We start from the raw sequence: 19,054 nt of genomic DNA, 5'->3' as shown, positions 1-19,054 counted from the left end.
ACGGAGTAATGAAGTTGTAAAGTGGGTTTGTGTTGGCCCCTGACAGCTCCAATCACAGTGCAGTGAGTTGCTGGAGGGTGGGCTGGTTAATGCAGAAGTTGGGAGTTATTTTTCTCTAGTTTTGAAATGGGCATGTACCTTCTCCTTTAGTTACTTAGATGCAGAAATTAAGTTATTTTACACTTTCATGAGTAAATGGTATTGTAGATATAAAATATATTTGACAAGTTTTATTTCCGTACTAGGATCTACTCACAATACTTCCATCTTAAGTTTATATCCAAAAAAAACCTTTGCTGGTTTGATAATAAACATAGACTAAGTCCGGATTCCGTAGCCTAGTGCTCAAAAACAGTCAGGAATTGTATTTGGCTACAAGTTGTAATAATAATAATGACACAGAGAACAGTACTCTAAATTGCTAGGATGGTGATTTACGGTTGACATTATGACTTCTTGCTCTGCCCTCTTCCCATTCTCAAGACAGCCTCATGATCATAAAGAGGCCACCATAGTTCAGCCATCACTTCCATGTTCCAGGTAAGAACAGAGGAAGGCTTCATCTCAGCACCCTTTTTATGTGGCATCCAAAAGTTCCACCCAATTACTTCTGCCTTCATACCAGTTAGCTGGAATTTAGTCATTTGGTTGCCTGTATCTGTCAAGGAGCATAGGAAATGTAGTTTTACATGGCTAGCTCATCCCACACTCAAAATAAAAATAAATTATTCTATATTGAAGCAGAAGAGAAAGATAGACATTGGTAAGAAGCCATTGGCCTTCTATGATCTGTCTTAGCCTTTCTTTTGATCTCATCTGTTTTAACACATTAACTGCTGCGTGAGTTGTATTTAACTCACACTAGTTTTGAGCCCGGGGCCTCGTGAAGCATATGTAACTCACATGTCCCTTCACCTTGGGAGCTGTAAGAACTATTTTTCAAGTTGCGTATAATTCACACAGAAAACAATAAAAAATAAATTTTTCATTACATTAGAAAGGATTATTTTGTTTTCAAAGTTTTGTTCTGTTTTCATAATAAAACGCTATGGCACCAAGGAAAAAATTTTTTTTCTAGTGTGGCAGTCAGTGTGTTAAGCACTTTATACTGTAGCCCCACAAGAACACTTTGCACTCACTGAGAATCAGCAAGAATACTTCTCTCCTATTCTGAAGATCTTTCATCTCCCATCCCAGCTGCTCTTATCTCTAACACATGGTTCAGATCATAGTTTAGATACTGGGACCAGCAGTTGCGTTATTACCTCCCCTCCTTTGTTAATTCATCTCTCTGTCCTAGCCCTTGCCATGGTTTAGTCAATGTATTACAGTTTGACAGTTAATATTTCATATCCTCTGTGACTTTCTCATCCCCTGTGCTTGCCTAGCATAACGCCTTGTTTATAGCAAGTGCAGATTCATATTTATTGAATTCCATTCCAGACTTAATGCCAGCAAGATAATAGGAGAACCTTCTTTTGTGCAACATTTTCCAGAGGGTTTTTATTTTTTTGGTAAGAAGAAAAAAGTTGATCTTTATCAACTCTGTGAGTGACCTATCATGTTTAGTAGCCACTGGCAACCTTGGGGTTGGGGTTCCTTCAGCACAGTCTGTGGGGGTGGGAGCGCAAACAGCCCTTCGTTTTGAAACACTGACTCCCTAAACACGAGGAACATTAACCCTCCTGGCCCCTCGGAATGTGTGCGTATGACATGCCCAAGAGCAGGGGACTATGCTGAGAGCAAACAAAAAAAAGGGAAGAGGCAATAAAAACTTTTGTTCCTATAAAGCACCTGAAAGTACTATAAATGGATGGTCCCTAAGCTGGTCGGGGGTCAAAAGATAATGTGGCCCAGGGGCCTCAGGTTTAATTGTTTTATAAGTGTTCTAAATAATTTTTTTCATGTTTTAAGTGGTATTTTCTAAATGACTTTCTCATGACTTTACAGATATTTTCAAACTCCAGTTAATTAGGGGATTATTACCTGGACTTGCAGTTAATGATTTTGAGATGTTTACTTTTTTTTTTTTTAAATATGGCATTCTGGGCCAGGTGCGGTGGCTCACGCCTGTAATCCTAGCACTCTGGGAGGCCAAGGCAGGAGGATCATTTGAGCTCAGGAGTTTGAGACCAGCCTGAGCAAGAGTGAGACCCCATCTCTACTAAAAAATAGAAAGAAATTAGCTGGACAACTATAAGTATATATATAAAAAAATTAGCCGGGCATGGTGGCACATACCTGTAGTCCCAGCTACTCAGGAGGCTGAGGCAGGAGGATCACTTGAGCCCAGGAGTTTAAGGTTGTTGTGAGCTAGGCTAACGCCACTGCACTCTAGCCTGGGCAACAGAGTGAGACTCTTGTCTCAAAAAATAAAATAAATACTACTGGATACCTCAGTGATATTTGATTATTCAGGTTGTAGTAATAATATAAATGTTAAGATTTATGGAATGTCTTTTTTTTAGATTAAAAATTTTCTTTTAAATTGTATTTCTTGGTTTTGGGGCTGGAAAATTACACAACAGGAGCATGTTTCTGGGACTTGTTTTGAAAACTGTGTGTAAGCTATCTGCCAGGTAGACAGTGGACTGAAGAGTGTTATTGGAAGCAACTCCTAGAAAGTTCATTTCTTTTCACAGACCTGAACAAAGTCTGGGAATGTAATGCCATGCCTAAAATCAGAATTTAAGAATTTCGCGAGTACATTTCTCTACCATTTTTCTTTACACTCACTCTTTTTTACACTCACTCACTCTTCTTTACACTCACTCATTTTTCTTTCTTTCTGCAAGCTTTTTGATCAAACGCACCTGAGCAGCGCCGTCTAGGCATCAGCAGCAGGACAGGTCCAGTTGAGGTGAAAAATAAACCTGAAAGTAAAATTAGCAAATAAGCCCGTGCAGTGCCAGGTGAGGAAAGGTAGAAAACAACAAAAATAACTGGCACATTAGTTTTGCAGGAATGTTAGGTTTCTAAAGGAAATGGTGTCTGAGAATTGCAAGAGAGGGAACCGGGAGCGTGTCCCAGAATGGAGAACAGCCGGGTTTGTGCGGGAAGGGAGAGGCGCCAGGGCTTTTAAGTTCAGGGTCGCTGTGACTTCCTCGCCCTTGGTGTCCAGGCCTGTCTGCTCTGCCCTCAGTAGCTCCGACGCCCGCCCCTTCCCGCCACTAGCAGGGCACGGGCCTCGCGCAGACCCCGCGACTCCTCTGGCCTCGTACCTGCCTCTGCACCGCGGACGCCCGGAGCTAACGTCCCAGAGCACGCATGTCCGCCAGCTAATTCTCTGGACGATGACGAACTCGCAGCGAGGCCCGTTTCCTGCAGATGAAATGCGCAGGCCTCCGTCTGAGATTCAGGGAGCAGAGTCTTCCGCCCCTTCCGCCTGCCGCCCGCCGGCGTGGCCTCCCGACTCCGCCCCTTCCGCCTGCCTCCCGCCGGCGTGGCCTCCCGACTCCGCCCCTTCCGCCTGCCGCCCGCTGGCGTGGCCTGCCGACTCCGCCCCTTTCGCCTGCCGACGTGCCCCCCCCGACTCCGCCCCTTCCGTCTGCAGCCCAGCCTCCGCCTGCCTCCGCCGCGCGCTTTTTGTGCAGGTCTTCGTGGTTTGCCTGGCGACGGTTTCTTCACAGATTTCACATGTGCCCTCCCATTTTGCTCGTGAGGCTCCCTTGATCGGAAACGCGGTTGTCCCGTCCCGCATCTAGACCGCAGCGGCCGTGCTGGGCGATGATTTTCCGTCTGTTGTGGCGTCCGGCAGAGCGGATGCGCAAACCCGGCAGGGAGCGAGGTTTCTCAGTCTGGCACCATGACGTCAGGGCTGCACAGTCTGTGCTGGGCGGGGGTGTCTGGCATCGTAGGGTGTTTAGCAGCACCCTCTGCCTCTGCCTGTTGCAGCCAGCAGCACCCCCAACCAACCAGGTGTTTCTAGACATGGCCAATGTCCCGAAGTGGCGAAAGTGTACCCCTTCTTGAGAACCCCTGGTATAGAATAAATTCCAATTAGACAGTGAAAATATTTGAGTGATGATTTGTAGCATTTTGTGGTCTTGAGGGAAGTGGGACTCAGTGGATGAAATAGAGAAATATCAGACTGAGAACGTCCTGTTTGCTATGATAGGGTGTAGAAAGGCCATTCTGGATTGGAGAGCAATTGTGATGAATCTTAGAGTTAGGACAGATCAAGATGACAGAAATACCCTTAAATGAAAGTTCTTAAAAATATCATTTTAGTTTTTGTTTCGTTCTGAATCATCTCATACCTAGAAATAACATTTCTAACAAAATAAATATTGTTTAATGGGAAATGTATCTGGATTGCATACATACCCAGTATTTTTGGGTGAAAAAATACTTTTTTAAGTGTTTCACAGAATAAGTTTGAAATTATTGGTGCAAGTTGTTTTAAATTTATAACTATACACAAATATCTGTTAATGCATAATTTTACCTACTTTTTCTTTTTTTGGACTATTTGATTATTATCCTTAAGTTAAAAAAATTTTCAGCTCTAAGTGATACATACATATATGCACACGCACATATGTAATGTGTATGTGTGTATAGTGCAGAAGTGACTATAAGAAACATTGATTTTGTGTATCTCTGCTACGTTGTTGTAAATTCCAATTGTTTTCCTCTTACTATCATGCTAGTACACGACACCAATGCTGGGGGGCTGGTGTTCTGCGACCTAGACATAATGCTGACGTCCTTGTTTTGCAGCTATATGCCACCCGCCATGCAAGCACGGTGAATGCATCGGGCCGAACAAGTGCAAATGTCATCCTGGATATGTTGGAAAAACCTGCAGTCAAGGTAGGAAGACGGTTGGACATAAATACACAGTCGCAAGCCACCTCTATTCCTGCCAACTTAAAAGTATTTAATTCTCATCCCAAACCACTTTCCATAGATATTTTCCCTAAAATATGTGAGCTACCAATTTGTTGTTAGATAAAAATATAGTAATAGTGAATGTTGTGAAATTTAACACAGGATAATTAAACAGGTTTTATCCCCTTATTCTCTGAGACTGCTTAGATTGGATTTCCAGGAAGAGCATCATCAGCTGTGTAGAAGCCTCCAGTTTTCTGTTCTTCCACTAGCTAGTTAGGAAGCCCTGGGCGAGTTCCTAACCCACTCAGACCCCGGTCACCTCTCCCCTTTCATGCCAGGAGTCAGACAGGGGGGTTGACTTGAAATTTGGAGATTCCTTCCAACTCTGAGCCCTTTGATTCTGTGACTGAATCTCCCTTCAACTGCTGACCCGTTTGGAATGTTTCTCTGAGAAATAAAAGAGTCAATTAATGTAGTAAGTGATTTAAAAAAAAATCAGCATCCATTTATAAAAGCAAACATTGGCTGGGCGCAGTGGCTCACGCCTGTAATCCTAGCACTCTGGGAGGCCTAGGCAGGCAGATTGCTCAAGGTCCGTAGTTTGAAACCAGCCTGAGCAAGAGTGAGACCCCGTCACTACTAAAAATAGAAAGAAATTAATTGGCCAACTAATATATATATATATATATATATATATATGTAAAATTAGCTGGGCATGGTGGTGCATGCCTGTAGTCCCAGCTAATTGGGAGGCTGAGGCAGGAGGATTGCTTGAGCCCAGGAGTTTGAGGTTGCTGTGAACTAGGCTGATGCCACAGCACTCACTCTAGCCTGGGCAACAAAGCAAGACTCTGTCTCAAAAAAAAAAAAAAACAGCAAACATTTATCCAACATTCATAGTGTTCCAGGTATTTTACCTATATTATCCATTTTCATCCTTATAACACTAGGAAGTAGAGTGTTATTTATTATAGTTAATGTATAAATAACATTAATTATTATTCCATTTTTCACTTAGACTGAAACTCAGGGATATTAAGTGTCTTGCCCAAGTTCACAGAATTAGTTGGTAAAAGAAGCTAGTATGTCCACTTAGAGCTATTGTCTATATAATCTGTATTCTTTCTGCCATATTCGTTTTAAATGAAGAAAATATAATTGGAAGTGTGATCCTCTGACTCATGCTAACAAAGTCAGACAAGGCTTGTCTTTTTAATTAATTTCAGCCACCAATTTCTGCCATTAGGAGTTTAAAAGCTAGAAATAAAGAAAAGTTAGATTTTACTAAAAAGATGAGTCAGTTTATGTTTATTTCTTAAATTATACTCCCTACCATTTTTGTAATGTGAAATTCATTAGTTCATATCGTATTGATATTTAAACCAATAAACCTAAAATACATAATAATCCATTATGTTTGGGCCATTAGTGCCCTTCTTAACTGCCGAGTGAATGTAAGCATATTAGCAGGTTTTTATTAAAGTTGATTTAGTGTCTTGAATGCACTATTATGGTAGGATATGAGAATTTCTTCTTTAGTCTGAGATCAGTATCAAATCTACAAGATTCAACAAGAACTATAATAATTAGCACTCTGAATTAATGTGGTTCTTATTTTCTGAAACTATCTTTCCTTTATGAAAATCAAAGCAGCCAAGTGTTTAAAAATTGGTATAATTCTTGAAAAGTAAAATATGTCCATGTAGTATCTTCTTTAAACAGAGAGAAGACATTGAGAGAATAAGATTATGTTATCAGGAGTGTATCTCGTTGTAGAACCGAATATTTTGGGAATATTGGCCGTCAGACGGCAGAGCGCCCTCCCCGGGAGGAGGTCTGCGTGCTCTTCCCGGGCGGAAAGGCAGCCTCCCGTCTGCTTCCTAGATGTCCTTCATGGACCCAGCTCATCCATGAAGGGCAGGGTGCCTCCCGGCTGCCCTTAGGGTGACCGTGTTCAAACTAAGATTGCATTAACAGGTTTTATCTCTTCGAAAATGATGGTGACTATAGCTTGACCTACTTTCGTCCTTCATTTTTTAATATAGGAAAGAATTTTAAATGGTTTACATTAGTGCTGAGGTTTTGTGATTTCTCTGCTCCAACCCACATTCTTTCCAGATCTAAACGAGTGCGGCCTGCAGCCGCGGCCCTGCGAGCACCGGTGCATGAACACGCACGGCAGCTACAAGTGCTACTGTCTCAGCGGGTACATGCTCCTGCCCGACGGGTCCTGCTCAGGTATGCCGGCATCGCAGCTGCTCCCTAAGTGCTTGGGCGCGACTGCTGTCGTGCTTGGGTAGCGTGCCTTCGGGAAGTGGCCTCCCCGCCCGCCTAGGCAGATATGTGCACGTGTTTGTGTGCCTGAGGAACCGAAAATCAAAATAAGAGGTCCCCGGTTAGAACATTCTTTTGCCATGGGTGCCAATATAAAAATTGATTAGGAAATGGTGTTTAGAACAAGAGTCACAAAATGAAGTATGTTTCCTAGTGTTTTTCTTAACATCTCTTCTTCTGTCTGGGCATAGAACAATTCCAGGTAGAAAAAAACATTGGTGACTGGGGACTGCTCTTCAGGTCTGTTGAATGACTTAAAATCATTCATAAATCCCTTCTCACTTCTTTTTTGTATTCACAATAACCTAAAGACTTTTAGATGTTTATAATAGTCTAAGAATTTTCTTAAAATAACTATTTCAAATAAAAAAATAAATGAATATTATCAGAAAAGTAGCTTTTATGTGTATCTTTGTAAGAAATGTATTATGTTTCTTAGTATCGTTTGGATGTGTTTATAAGATGGACAATGCCTTAAAATTCTCTATAGGCTGAACGTTAATTGAGGTTGTGCTCATAGGATATCTAAAATTAATGACTCGATTTTTATTTTTACTGGATTATCAGTTGACGAGGTTGTTAAATAAACAACCTTTTTTATTTTGTTAAATAAAAAAAAATTAGCTGATTTAACCTAGCACGTTGCATCAACATAGCGCGGAGCTTTTTGTAACGGGTGAGCACGTGCTGGAAAGCATGTGGCGGTGACGTGGGCTTCCTAATGTGCGCTGCTCCCGGGGAATCCGTCCTCGGAGAAATTCCATGGGCAGTGCAGACAGTTGCTTGGGTGTTGTAGGTAAGAGCAGCACTTAGTGTGAGTGATCTGGGAAAATATCTCAATTCTCCAATTTCCTTGGCCACTGGGAAAATTTCGAGATAATCTGTGTGAAATAAAGTTTTATGTTTGTCTTTTAGTTCTTCAGAAGCGTCAGAGGTCTTCCCCAGAGGGTGACAGCTGGTTCCTGCCTTAATCATCCTTGGGGGGAGGAGGGTCTCTCTGTCCCCGCTCCATTGTCTCACTGTCTCCTGAATGCTGGAGAACTGGGGCCTCTTTGTCTTCGTTGTCCATTCAGTGTCACTGACTTCAGCACAAGTGGGAACATTGTTTCAGGTACAGAGTTTGTTTTCTCCTGCGGGAGTCAGCCTGGCGCTCTCTTCCCAGGTGCCCTGACCTGCTCCATGGCAAACTGTCAGTATGGCTGTGACGTCATCAAGGGACAGACACGGTGTCAGTGTCCCTCTCCCGGCCTGCAGCTGGCCCCCGACGGGAGGACCTGTGTGGGTGAGTTGTGAAACCTAGCGGCTCTGTCAACAGTAGGGTGCAGGGAGACAATAGGAGGTGATGGGTGGGGACAAAGGCAGGGACTCACACCGCGGGGCTGGCCAGCCTTCAGAGGGTGTCAGGTGCCCCAGAGGAGGTCGTCTCTCTGCGGACGCACCGTGCTCCCCGAGCCGCGAGGGACAGGAGGAAGCACCAGGCAGCGGGAACCCCATGGGCAGAGGCACTGCAGTTCGGGGGGCACACGTGCAGGGAAAGAAGAAGAGCTCAGAGTTTCTAGAATGTGAGAGGCAGGGAGGAGCGGTGAGCATGGGGAGAGCAGGTGGGCAGGGCCAGGCTCGGGTGCTTCTCTGGTAAGGTAGGGAGGCAGTACAGGACCGTGGGAAGAGCCTGGGTTCTGGTTTTATTAACAATCCAGCTCTGCCATACACTAGATATGTGACCTTAGGCAAGAGATTTCCTTTCTTTGAGCTTGGATCACTTCATCTTTAAATGGGAATAAAGCCACACAGAACCATCGCGGGCTTGACTGAGATTCCATACGCAAAGCGCTTAGCCAGTACCTGGCAGACAGCAGGCGCCAAATGATGGGGTATTTGGTGATTCAGAGGTACGTGCTGAGCACTTTCTGTGCTCCAGACACCGTGCCCAGTGCCAGGGTGGACAGGAATGGACAAAGCCAACAAGACTGTGACCCTCACGAAGCTGACGTTCTAATGGGGGAGGCAGAAAAGAAGTGCCCGGTAAAACTGCAGACAGGGCTGGGCGTCACCATGAGTTGCTACGAGAGAAAAAGCCGGAAAAGGTCTATTTTAGAAGATAATGGTCAGAGAAAGCCTTAAGACGTGACCATGAGCGGGGTGAAGAGCCAGCCCAGCGGGCCGGGACGTTGCAGAGGAGGCGAGAGCGCCTGCGTGGGGCGGGAAGGGGAGCGAGGCGGGTGGACAGACGGGCGGCACGGACGGATGGGCAGACGGACGGGCGGGCAGCAGGGGTGGGCGGCAGGGGCGGCTGCCAGGGCTGCGGGCGGCACGGGTGGGCGGCAGGGGTGGCTGCCAGGGCTGCGGGCGGCACAGGCAGGAGCACCCAGGAGAGGAAACAGACTCGAACACTGTTTCCCCGGCGGGATTCGCCGGGCTTGGTTATCTGGGAGTGGGAGACAGGGTTGTCCAGCGTCACTCACGTTTCCAGCTCAAGCGCCAGGCAGGGGCGCCGCCCGAGCTGCCAGAGCGCGGGAGGACCTGCTCTGAGAGGACGGCTGGCCTGGCACGGGAGGGACCTGCTCTGGGAGGACGGCTGGCCTGGCGTGGGAGGGCCTACTCTGGGAGGACCTGCTCTGGGAGGACGGCTGGCCTGCTCTGGGAGGACCTGCTCTGGGAGGACCTGCTCTGGGAGGACGGCTGGCCTGGCGAGGGAGGACCTGCTCTGGGAGGACGGCTGGCCTGGTGAGGGAGGACCTGCTCTGGGAGGACGGCTGGCCTGGCCTGGCAAGGGAGGACCTGCTCTGTGAGGACGGCTGGCCTGGCGAGGGAGGGACCTGCTCTGGGAGGACGGCTGGCCTGGCCCAGGAGGACCTGCTCTGGGAGGACGGCTGGCCTGGCGAGGGAGGACCTGCTCTGGGAGGACGGATGGCCTGGCCTGGCAAGGGAGGACCTGCTCTGGGAGGACGGCTGGCCTGGCGAGGGAGGGACCTGCTTTGGGAGGATGGCTGGCCTGGCGCAGGAGGACCTGCTCTGGGAGGACGGCTGGCCTGGCAAGGGAGGACCTGCTCTGGGAGGATGGCTGGCCTGGCGAGGGAGGACCTGCTCTGGGAGGACGGCTGGCCTGGCACAGGAGGACCTGCTCTGGGAGGATGGCTGGCCTGGCGAGGGAGGACCTGCTCTGGGAGGACCTGCTCTGGGAGGACGGCTGGCCTGGCGAGGGAGGGACCTGCTCTGGGAGGACGGCTGGCCTGGCCTGGCAAGGGAGGACCTGCTCTGGGAGGACCTGCTCTGGGAGGACGGCTGGCCTGGCCTGGCGAGGGAGGACCTGCTCTGGGAGGACCTGCTCTGGGAGGACGGCTGGCCTGGCGCGGGCTTTGTGCTGCCCGCGGGGCGCTGGCCGGAGCCGTCTGGGACGAGCAGCTGCTCTGTGCCAGGCGGCAGTTGGCAGGCAGCCGGGTGTCTGAAACCCACTCTGTCCGAACGTGCCTCGCTCCCCTGCCACGCGCTGGCTGTTCCTAGATGTCGACGAGTGTGCCGCGGGAAGGGCCCCGTGCCCCCGGTCCCGGCAGTGCGCCAACACCTTCGGCAGCTACGTCTGCAAGTGCCCGGCAGGCTTCGACCTCCTGTATGTTGGCGGCAAATACCAATGCCGTGGTAAGGAACCCAGCCTTTGCTTTGTGTTGTCTGCTCTTACTGTGTTCTGGAAACATCTCTTAGCTGCCGTGAGGGCTGGGCTGTCGGGGGCAGGGGAGGGTACTGGCACTAACAAACGAGCAGACGTCCAGTTTGACCACGAGTGGGTCTGGATCCACATGGACTTTGTTTCTTCCGTTTACCTAGGGATTTCACACGGACCTTAACATTGACAAAACTTTTTTGAAACATACATGTACATGTATGAAACATGCGTGTACATGATGTATTTTTCATGTCATCACATGTATCCCTAAATAAACCGCTCTTGCCCCATTTCCTGGTGCAGATGCAGACGAATGCTCCCTGGGCCGGCACCAGTGCAGTGCCTTCGCCCGGTGCCACAACGTGCCCGGGTCCTACACGTGCAGATGCAGAGACGGGTACCGGGGTGACGGCCTGAGATGCGTGTGTGAGTGACCCTCGTCTCCCGCTCCAAACCCCAGCAGGAAATGCAGGGCTGACACAAAGGCCACTGCTAGGGGAGAGGAGGAATAAGATTCAGTATCAAAGAAGTATAATTTTCACAACAGCAATATTAGTCTGTGCTTTCCGCAAACAGCACGATCACAAGTGCTCGGGTGTTGAAAACTATGTGCTCGGTAACACTTTTAATCTTAACAGTACTTGACTTTCTTGACGAAAATCTTTCAGTAGCTTCCATTTAGCTAGAAAGAAAGTATAGAGCTCTCCCTGAGAATCTGCTTTTGTTGAAATCAGAAGTAAATATCATTAGCATTAGATATTGATGATGGGATAATCTAAAAATATTCTATATTTATGTTCCTCTGTTTTATGCTTTCTAATTCTGCCATTAAAAAATCATTCTCATATTTGTTTCCTCTACATTCAGAAATGTTTTACTCTTAAGATCTGTATAAGTTAATTTGGAGTAGTAACTATGTTAGTAGATACATATGAAAAATGTACATACCCTTCAAGATGAAAGTTTTACAAACCAAAGTCATAATTTAGCATAAATTTCATGAAACAGTAGACAATTTTTTTAATTTCCTGAGTGAAATATTTACTGAAAACCACAGGGCATAAAATCATGAGGATTAAAATGGGTTTTGAAGGGTCATGTAGCCATTCCCAGTCTGGAGTGTGTCATTCCAGGCAGATTAAATATTGATTGTTTTTGTTGAAGATTATCAAGGAAAAAGATTCCACAGATGATCTTTGCAACCTCTACAATTTTTTTTTTAAATAGCAATTGTATAAATTAGTAAAGGGGGCACAAAAACCAACTATAAAACCATATATAAAACATTTAAACCTTTTTGTAAGTTGAGTTTATATAAAGTGTAGATGAGAAAAGTTTTAGTCTTTAGATAATCCTACACATGATTTTATAATATACATGTGGCATAGGGACATGACATACACTCTATATGTTTCTTATGTTTTAAAAAAACTTAGAATGTCTCTGCATTTTAAAAAATCTCATTGACTGCTATTTCCATTCTCGAAATATCTAAAACTTTTTTGTGTTTCAAATAATATATATTTATCCTACAAACACCAGTATGTTTTTGCATACATCCAAAGGAGAAATATATCTGTTTATGTGAATGTATAAGTGTGTGTGTATATCATATACACACACATATTTGTTATTTGGAAAACAGCATGACCTATACTAGGGAATATTCTAAATGTGAAAAGTTGGTATGAGATGTTTTCGTGTGCCTGTTTTTTAAAGTGTGATGTTTCACTGTTTAGGAAGAGATGGTTACACATTAATTTAGATCTTTGACTTTTTCAGATATCCCAAAAGTTATGATTGACCCTTCAGGTCCAGTTCATGGACTGAAGGGAAACGGCACCATTTTAAAGGGTGACGGAGGACATACTAATTGGATTCCTGGTGCTGGGAGTACAAGGGGGCCATCGAAGACACCACATACTCCTCCTGTTGTTGCCAGCACACCCACCCCAAAGCCAGCAGCGCTGCCCACTCCACCGCCCCCACCGCCCCTGCCCACAGAGCTCAGGCCCGAGGCCCCGGCAGCCACGCCAGGAAGGCCCCGCCCCAGCCTGACGACTCCAGCACCGGCCGCCAGCACGTCTCCACGAGGGGTCACAGTGGACAGCAGGGTCCCGACAGACCCGCAGAAACCCAGAGGAGATGTGTTCAGTAAGTCACATACGTGCCAGCACATGTTTAATAGGCTCTTGATGACGACGTTTCAACCACAGGCTCTGCCTTGCATGAGAATGAAACTCATAAAAAAGAATGAGACACGTGACCCCACTGACAGAGATCATGGAGAGCTGTGTAAAGAGTCGGTCCCACTGGGCGAGCGGAAGGGATGTGCGTAGGATGGAAGGAATGTCACAAAGCAACATGGCAGGTGGCAGCTCTGACCCGGCGGGAATCCCCTCCTGCGGGAATCCCCTCCTGCGGTCGGGTGTGCTCCAGAGCTCTCGGAGATGGGACACTTCCTAGCTCCCACACCCATTTCCTTTCAGTGTGACTGTCTGCTCATGCAGTCGGTGAACATTCCGGGGTGCTTTTGGGGTGTCAGGTAGGCCTCGTGTCAGCCATCGGGTTTACAAAGATAGAACAGAAGAGGTCATGGTCTGGTGGGAAAGACAGTCACCCAGAAGTTAGCTGTGGTGCTGAGTGGTGCTGATTCTAACAATGTCTAACTCAGGACGCTGTGTGAGTAAGAAGGGGTGTCTGGCTGGGCGCGGTGGCTCACGCCTGTAATCCTAGCACTCTGGGACACCGAGGCAGGCAGATTGCTCAAGGTCAGGAGTTTGAAACCAGCCTGAGCAAGAGTGAAACCCCATCTCTACTAAAAAAAAAAAAAAAAATTAGACAACTAAAAATATATAGAAAAAATTAGCCGGGCGTGGTGGCGCGTGCCTGTAGTCCCAGCTACTCAGGAGGCTGAGGCAGGAGGATCGCTTGAGCCCAGGAGTTTGAGGTTGCTGTGAGCTAGGCTGACGCCACAGCACTCTAGCCTGGGCAACAGAGTGAGACTCTGTCTAAAAGAAAAAAAAAGAAGTGGTGTCTGGTGAGCCCGTGGGCGGGGAGGGCTCCCGAGTGGCAAGGGCAAAGGCGGAGAGTGAACAGGGACAGCACAGCGAAGACACGGAAGTAGGAGGCTGCACAGCCCATGGAATAAACCGGAAGTTCACGTCAGGGAGGGACGAGAGAAGCTAACAGCCACCCCTCATGTTGGCTGGCGAGTGTGTCTAGACTGGGGCTAGATTAGGTTCGAGACTCCCAGAGTTTTAGCAGGTGACTGAGTAAAAGGTGGTGTCACCAATGGAGATAGAGGATTTGGGGAGAGAAGCAAGTTTTAAAGAAGGAAATGGTTGTTATTATCACCAGACCAAAATGTGCATTCTTAACAGCTGTCGTCTGTTGCTTGTATTTATCGGTGTGTCCTGTTTTGCTTTGCTTACTCTTTGCTACCCTTGTGTTTGCTCCTTCTTTTCCTTTTCCCATCCCCCCACGACGAAACTAAACTTTCTGCCTTTTGCATTGGATAACTCTGTAATTTTTTACCAGGTGAAAAGAATACTGACATTTGTAATTTTTTGAATAAGGAAGTTAAAGCTGCTTTTTGTATATGACTCTCAATTAAGTTTTTTTCTTCAGAGTTATTGTCCATTTAAAGAGATCAAGATTCTCTAATTCTGATGTAGTTATATGTTCTTATAAAATCAATAGAATGTTTAGGGGAATTAGATGGTACCTCTCAAAATAGTTTATATGTACATAATTGTTTATTTCTCGAAATTCACATTTTTGTATTGTTCTCCTCCTCCCCCCTCTCCTTCTGCTTTCTTTCTCGTCTATTTTTTCCTTCTCTTCATGAGCATACAATGGGATTTTTATTCATGGGTACTTAAGTAAAAATGGCATTTGCATTATTCTGCCGCCTTACAATGTCATAAAAATCTGGCTATTTAATGTCAAAAGGCATTCTAACATAGATCACACCCTTCTAAGTATTCCTTTTAATATTTTTTCTTTTTAAAAAGTTTGTCTTTAGCCGGGCGTGGTGGCTCATGCCTGTAATCCTAGCACTCTGGGAGGCCGAGGTGGGCGGATTGCTCAAGGTCAGGAGTTCAAAATCAGCCTGAGCGAGACCCCATCTCTACTAAAAATATAAAAAGAAATTAATTGACCAACCAAAAATAAATATACAAAAATTAGCCGGGCATGGTGGCGCATGCCTGTAGTCCCAGCTACTGGGGAGGCTGAGGCAGAGGATCACTTGAGCTCAGGAGATTGAGGTTGCTGTGAGCTAGGCTGACGCCACGGCACTCACTCTAGCCTGGGCAACAAAGTGAGACTCTGTCTCAAAAAAAAAAAAAAAGTTTGTCTTTATTACCATTATTCCTCTCCATATCAACATACATATGAATTAAAAATAGCATTGCAGTTCACCAATAAAATTTAGCAGGATAAAACTGAGGAATATGGAGTTTCAGGAATGCTTGAGAACGTTCAAAGAGAGTGCGACCCGAAAGACCTGCCCGGGAGGGCTGCTCTGACCCTGTGCCGCGGCTGGCGCACGCCCGCACATCGCCGCCTCTGGGCGCTCCTGCCGGGAGCTGGGCTCCACGCCCGCTGCACCTGCAGCAGCGGCTGCCGGTTGAGCTCAGCACACGTGAGAGCATTTTAAATGCTCCCTAACTTGCTGTCTGGTGGTTAGAGGGTGTTCTAAATAAGGAAGGGCTCTTAGTTTTTAATTCAGGACTAGTAATGGTGTCTGTTCTCTGTGAAAGCAGAAAGGAACCTTAGCACTATTTCAGTTCAACAGCATTTATTTCTACACTGAATATTTTCTTCATTCCTGGCATAATAACTTCTTAAGCCATCCTTTTATTCTCCACAGATCTGAGAGTAGAATTTGGCTCCTCTCATTTCATGAATTTGCAGGTGATGTTAATTATGGCCACAATTTGGTAGTCTCCTCCAAATAGCCCCAAACTTAAATTGTGTTTTTCTTTACATCGAAAGATATTTTTTAAAGTTTTGTTTATTTGTTTGTTTTTTTGAGACAGAGTCTTGCTCTGTTGCCCGGACCAGAGTGCCGTGGCGTCAGCCTAGCTCACGGCAACCTCAAACTCCTGGGCTCAAGTGATCCTACTGCCTCAGTCTCCTGAATAGCTAGGACTACAGGCATGCGCCACCATGCCTGGCTATATTTTTTTCCTATGTATTTTTAGTTGGCCAATTAATTTCTTTCTATTTTCTTTAGTAGAGACAGGGTCTCGTTTTTGCTCAGGCTGGTCTTGAACTCCTGACCTTGAGCGATCCTCCTGCCTCAGACTCCCAGAGTGCTAGGATTACAGGTGTGAGCCACCGCATCCCGCCAAAAGTTTTATTTTTAATTGACAAATAATTATATATCTATGGGGTATGAAAGTTGTTTTTCTTAATGGAAGAGGTTGTGAAACAGAGCTTTTCTTTATGTTGTGACTGTATCGTCCCCCTGAGAAAAGACTGTAAAGATATTCTAAAAGAAAATCAAGAAAGAAAAAAAAATTATAATAAGAATATATCTCCCGCCCAGACTTCTCCCCAAACTCTAGACTTGTATATCAACTGACAGTTTAACCTCTGCAGCTGGATGAAAATGGGTATCTCAAACTCAACACATCCAGAGTTGTTCCTCCTCTGTCCCTCAGCTTTTTCCACCCCAAGTAATGGTACTTCCATCACCCGTTGCTAAGGCCAAATACTTCGAAGTCATCCTGAACTACTTTTTCTATACCCACATGCAATCTATAAGGACATCCTGTTAGCCCTACCTTCAAATTATGTCTAAAGTGTGACCACATCTCAACATCTCCAGTGCTACCACCACGACCCAGATTATCTCTCTGCTAAAGCTACAGGTCTAAAATCCTGTATCCAGATGACCTGTGGAATACAGCAGTTTTTTAGATTTTAGAAAAGAAAGAAGGTGCACATGCTGTATATTACACACTGAAGCTGTGAAATGTATCAGTGCTAATGAAGAGAGAAATGCTATCAATTCAGGGATAATATCTCACCACATATATTTCCCAGCTCCTGAAATTAGTTCAAATAATTTTTACTTTATGCTTTTATTTAAAAGTTGACCCATGGCCAGGCGCGGTGGCACTCTGGGAAGCTGAGGCGGGCAGATTGCTCAAGGTCAGGAGTTCGAAACCAGCCTGAGCAAGAGCGAGACCCCGTCTCTACTATAAATAGAAATAAATTAATTGGCCAGCTTATATATATAGAAAAAAATTAGCCGGGCACGGTGGCACATGCCTGTAGTCCCAGCTACTCTGGAGGCTGAGGCAGGAGGATAGCTTGAGCCCAGGAGTTTGAGGTTGCTGTGAGCTAGGCTGACACCATGGCACTCACTCTAGCCTGGGCAACAAAGCGAGACTTTGTTTCAAAAAATAAATAAATAAATAAAAGTTGACCTGTGTGAAGATGCACAAATTTTTAAAGCAAGAAGATTTAAGAAACAATCTCTTAAAACAATGTTTCCTGTAGGTATAAACTAAGAACCATCATCAGTAGAGTTTTTGTTCATTTACTACTTCTGCAAAAGAAAGGAATACAAAGCAGCAAAACATAAACTTCAAGTAATGGGTTGGACATAATAGTTATAAGTAGCCTTTTGTTATTCTGATTTGGGGCTGAAAACCTTGTCTCTAAATCAACATTAATGAGTTATCCAAGTGTAACATCCTTATGAAGTCTCTTTTAAATCATCCCAATTACATCATAGCGTCTCTAACAGTGACTAGAGTCCTTTCCAGTGATCCCTCCCACTGCTGGAACATTCTTCCTTATAATGAACCTAGAGTCACAAAACTACAGTTTTTGCCTTTTGAACACTGTCATGTCCTCAGGAGTGATGGGCACAGTTGGTCCCAGTCTGCAGGTCCCATACTCCATATGCTCAAGGAATATTTTCAGGAAACGACTCAACTGGGTCTCCTTTGTGATCGGTAATATTCGTGTCATTAACCTTTTCTTAGAAATACTGTTTTTCAACCCACTTAATCTTTTTGGCTGGCTCTCTGGACATTCTTTGTTTTCCAAATCTGTCTCAAATTGTGCAGTCCAAAGATGCATAATAGTCAGATCTGACTCAACTCTGATCACAAGGCGAATTTTTCTTACATGCTTTATAATCTGAATCATCCATCACCCCCTCCCCATTGATAGGTACATTATAGAGCAGATTGATGGGCAGCTATTTAATTCCCAGATGTCTTTCTCTCCCAGGGTCACATTGTAGGCACTCAAAAATATTTGTTGAATGGAGTGAAATGGAATTTTATATTGGATTCCATTATTTTTTCAGTCTAAGTAATCCTTCATATGCTTGAACTAGCTAAGTGTCACTTGTGGATTCTGAAAGTCCTTTCCAAATGATGGAAGATATTTCAGATTATGGTCTTTCTCTTATCTTTATACAGCTGAATATAGCAATTAAAAGTAGACATTCTCTAGAAAATTCTCATATACTTCTGAATTTTAAGCATGATGTTGAGAAATAGTGAAACACATAGAAAGGGGATTTGAAGATCTTGTTGAAGCATTTGGAACTGAGAGGGGTTTTAACCGCTGCTCAGCATAGAATACATTAAATAAGAAGACCTAGTTTTGCTTCTCACTCTATGTTGTTTATGAGTTATGTGACTGTGGACTGGTGACTGTGATTTCCATCTCAATTTTCTTGTCTGTAAAGTGGAGGTAATATTCCTAGCCTTCCTTTCTCATAGAGTAGTTTCAAGGATCAGAGGTAAAATGAGTAAAAGTGTTTGTAAATTATGAATTATGCAATGTAAAAGATTATTTATTTACTGTAAATAACCATGATGGGGAGAATTTACATAGTATGTGATTAAGGAAGTAACCTTTCATGTGTGATTTGAAATATTAAGCACATATTTTAAAAATAATTTTAACTTGAGGGACAAGTTAAAGGCTTTGAGTTATAGGTTTTTGGATTATATGACTAGAAATATAATCAGATGTATTTGCAGGGCTAACTCCTATAGGCATGGTTTAAGCAGCACTAAAGTTCCTTGATATAGCATGAAATTCTTGTTCTTTCATGAAGGGGACAGACCAATGCTTCTTAAAGTATGTTTCACAGAGCACTAGTTCTCTAAAATATTATGCTGTTGTATGCCTAAAACAGGTCTGTGGTGAAATACCTTTGAGAAATCCTGTTTATCCAAGTTA

The 19,054-nt window shown here is 44.9% G+C and overlaps 1 protein-coding gene and 1 long non-coding RNA gene across 4 annotated transcripts in view; one reads left to right on the top strand and one right to left on the bottom strand.

Annotated features, from left to right (window-relative positions):
* NPNT (nephronectin) overlaps nucleotides 1-19,054 on the top strand; it is a 62,608-nt gene that overhangs the window by 24,814 nt on the left and 18,740 nt on the right. For 2 of the 3 annotated variants that reach the window (XM_012779010.3, XM_012779009.3), the window contains 6 exons: nucleotides 4,723-4,815; nucleotides 6,955-7,074; nucleotides 8,333-8,452; nucleotides 10,672-10,806; nucleotides 11,135-11,257; nucleotides 12,614-12,985. In XM_012779010.3, coding sequence (XP_012634464.2) covers nucleotides 4,723-4,815; nucleotides 6,955-7,074; nucleotides 8,333-8,452; nucleotides 10,672-10,806; nucleotides 11,135-11,257; nucleotides 12,614-12,985 — 963 coding nt within the window. The remainder of the gene's footprint in view (nucleotides 1-4,722; nucleotides 4,816-6,954; nucleotides 7,075-8,332; nucleotides 8,453-10,671; nucleotides 10,807-11,134; nucleotides 11,258-12,613; nucleotides 12,986-19,054) is intronic. The other variant, XM_075998281.1, reaches the window with a different exon arrangement.
* LOC105879059 (uncharacterized) lies at nucleotides 571-3,297 on the bottom strand. Its single transcript, XR_012915166.1, has 3 exons — nucleotides 3,222-3,297; nucleotides 2,814-2,873; nucleotides 571-658 (listed from the first exon to the last, which is right to left on the bottom strand). It is a non-coding gene; the product is annotated as an uncharacterized LOC105879059 (long non-coding RNA).

Source organism: Microcebus murinus, chromosome 27 (genome assembly GCF_040939455.1).
Source record: "Microcebus murinus isolate Inina chromosome 27, M.murinus_Inina_mat1.0, whole genome shotgun sequence".
NCBI lineage: Eukaryota > Metazoa > Chordata > Mammalia > Primates > Cheirogaleidae > Microcebus > Microcebus murinus.
The sequence above is the reverse complement of the archived record's forward strand: the minus strand, read 5'-3'. Positions and strand labels throughout refer to the sequence as shown.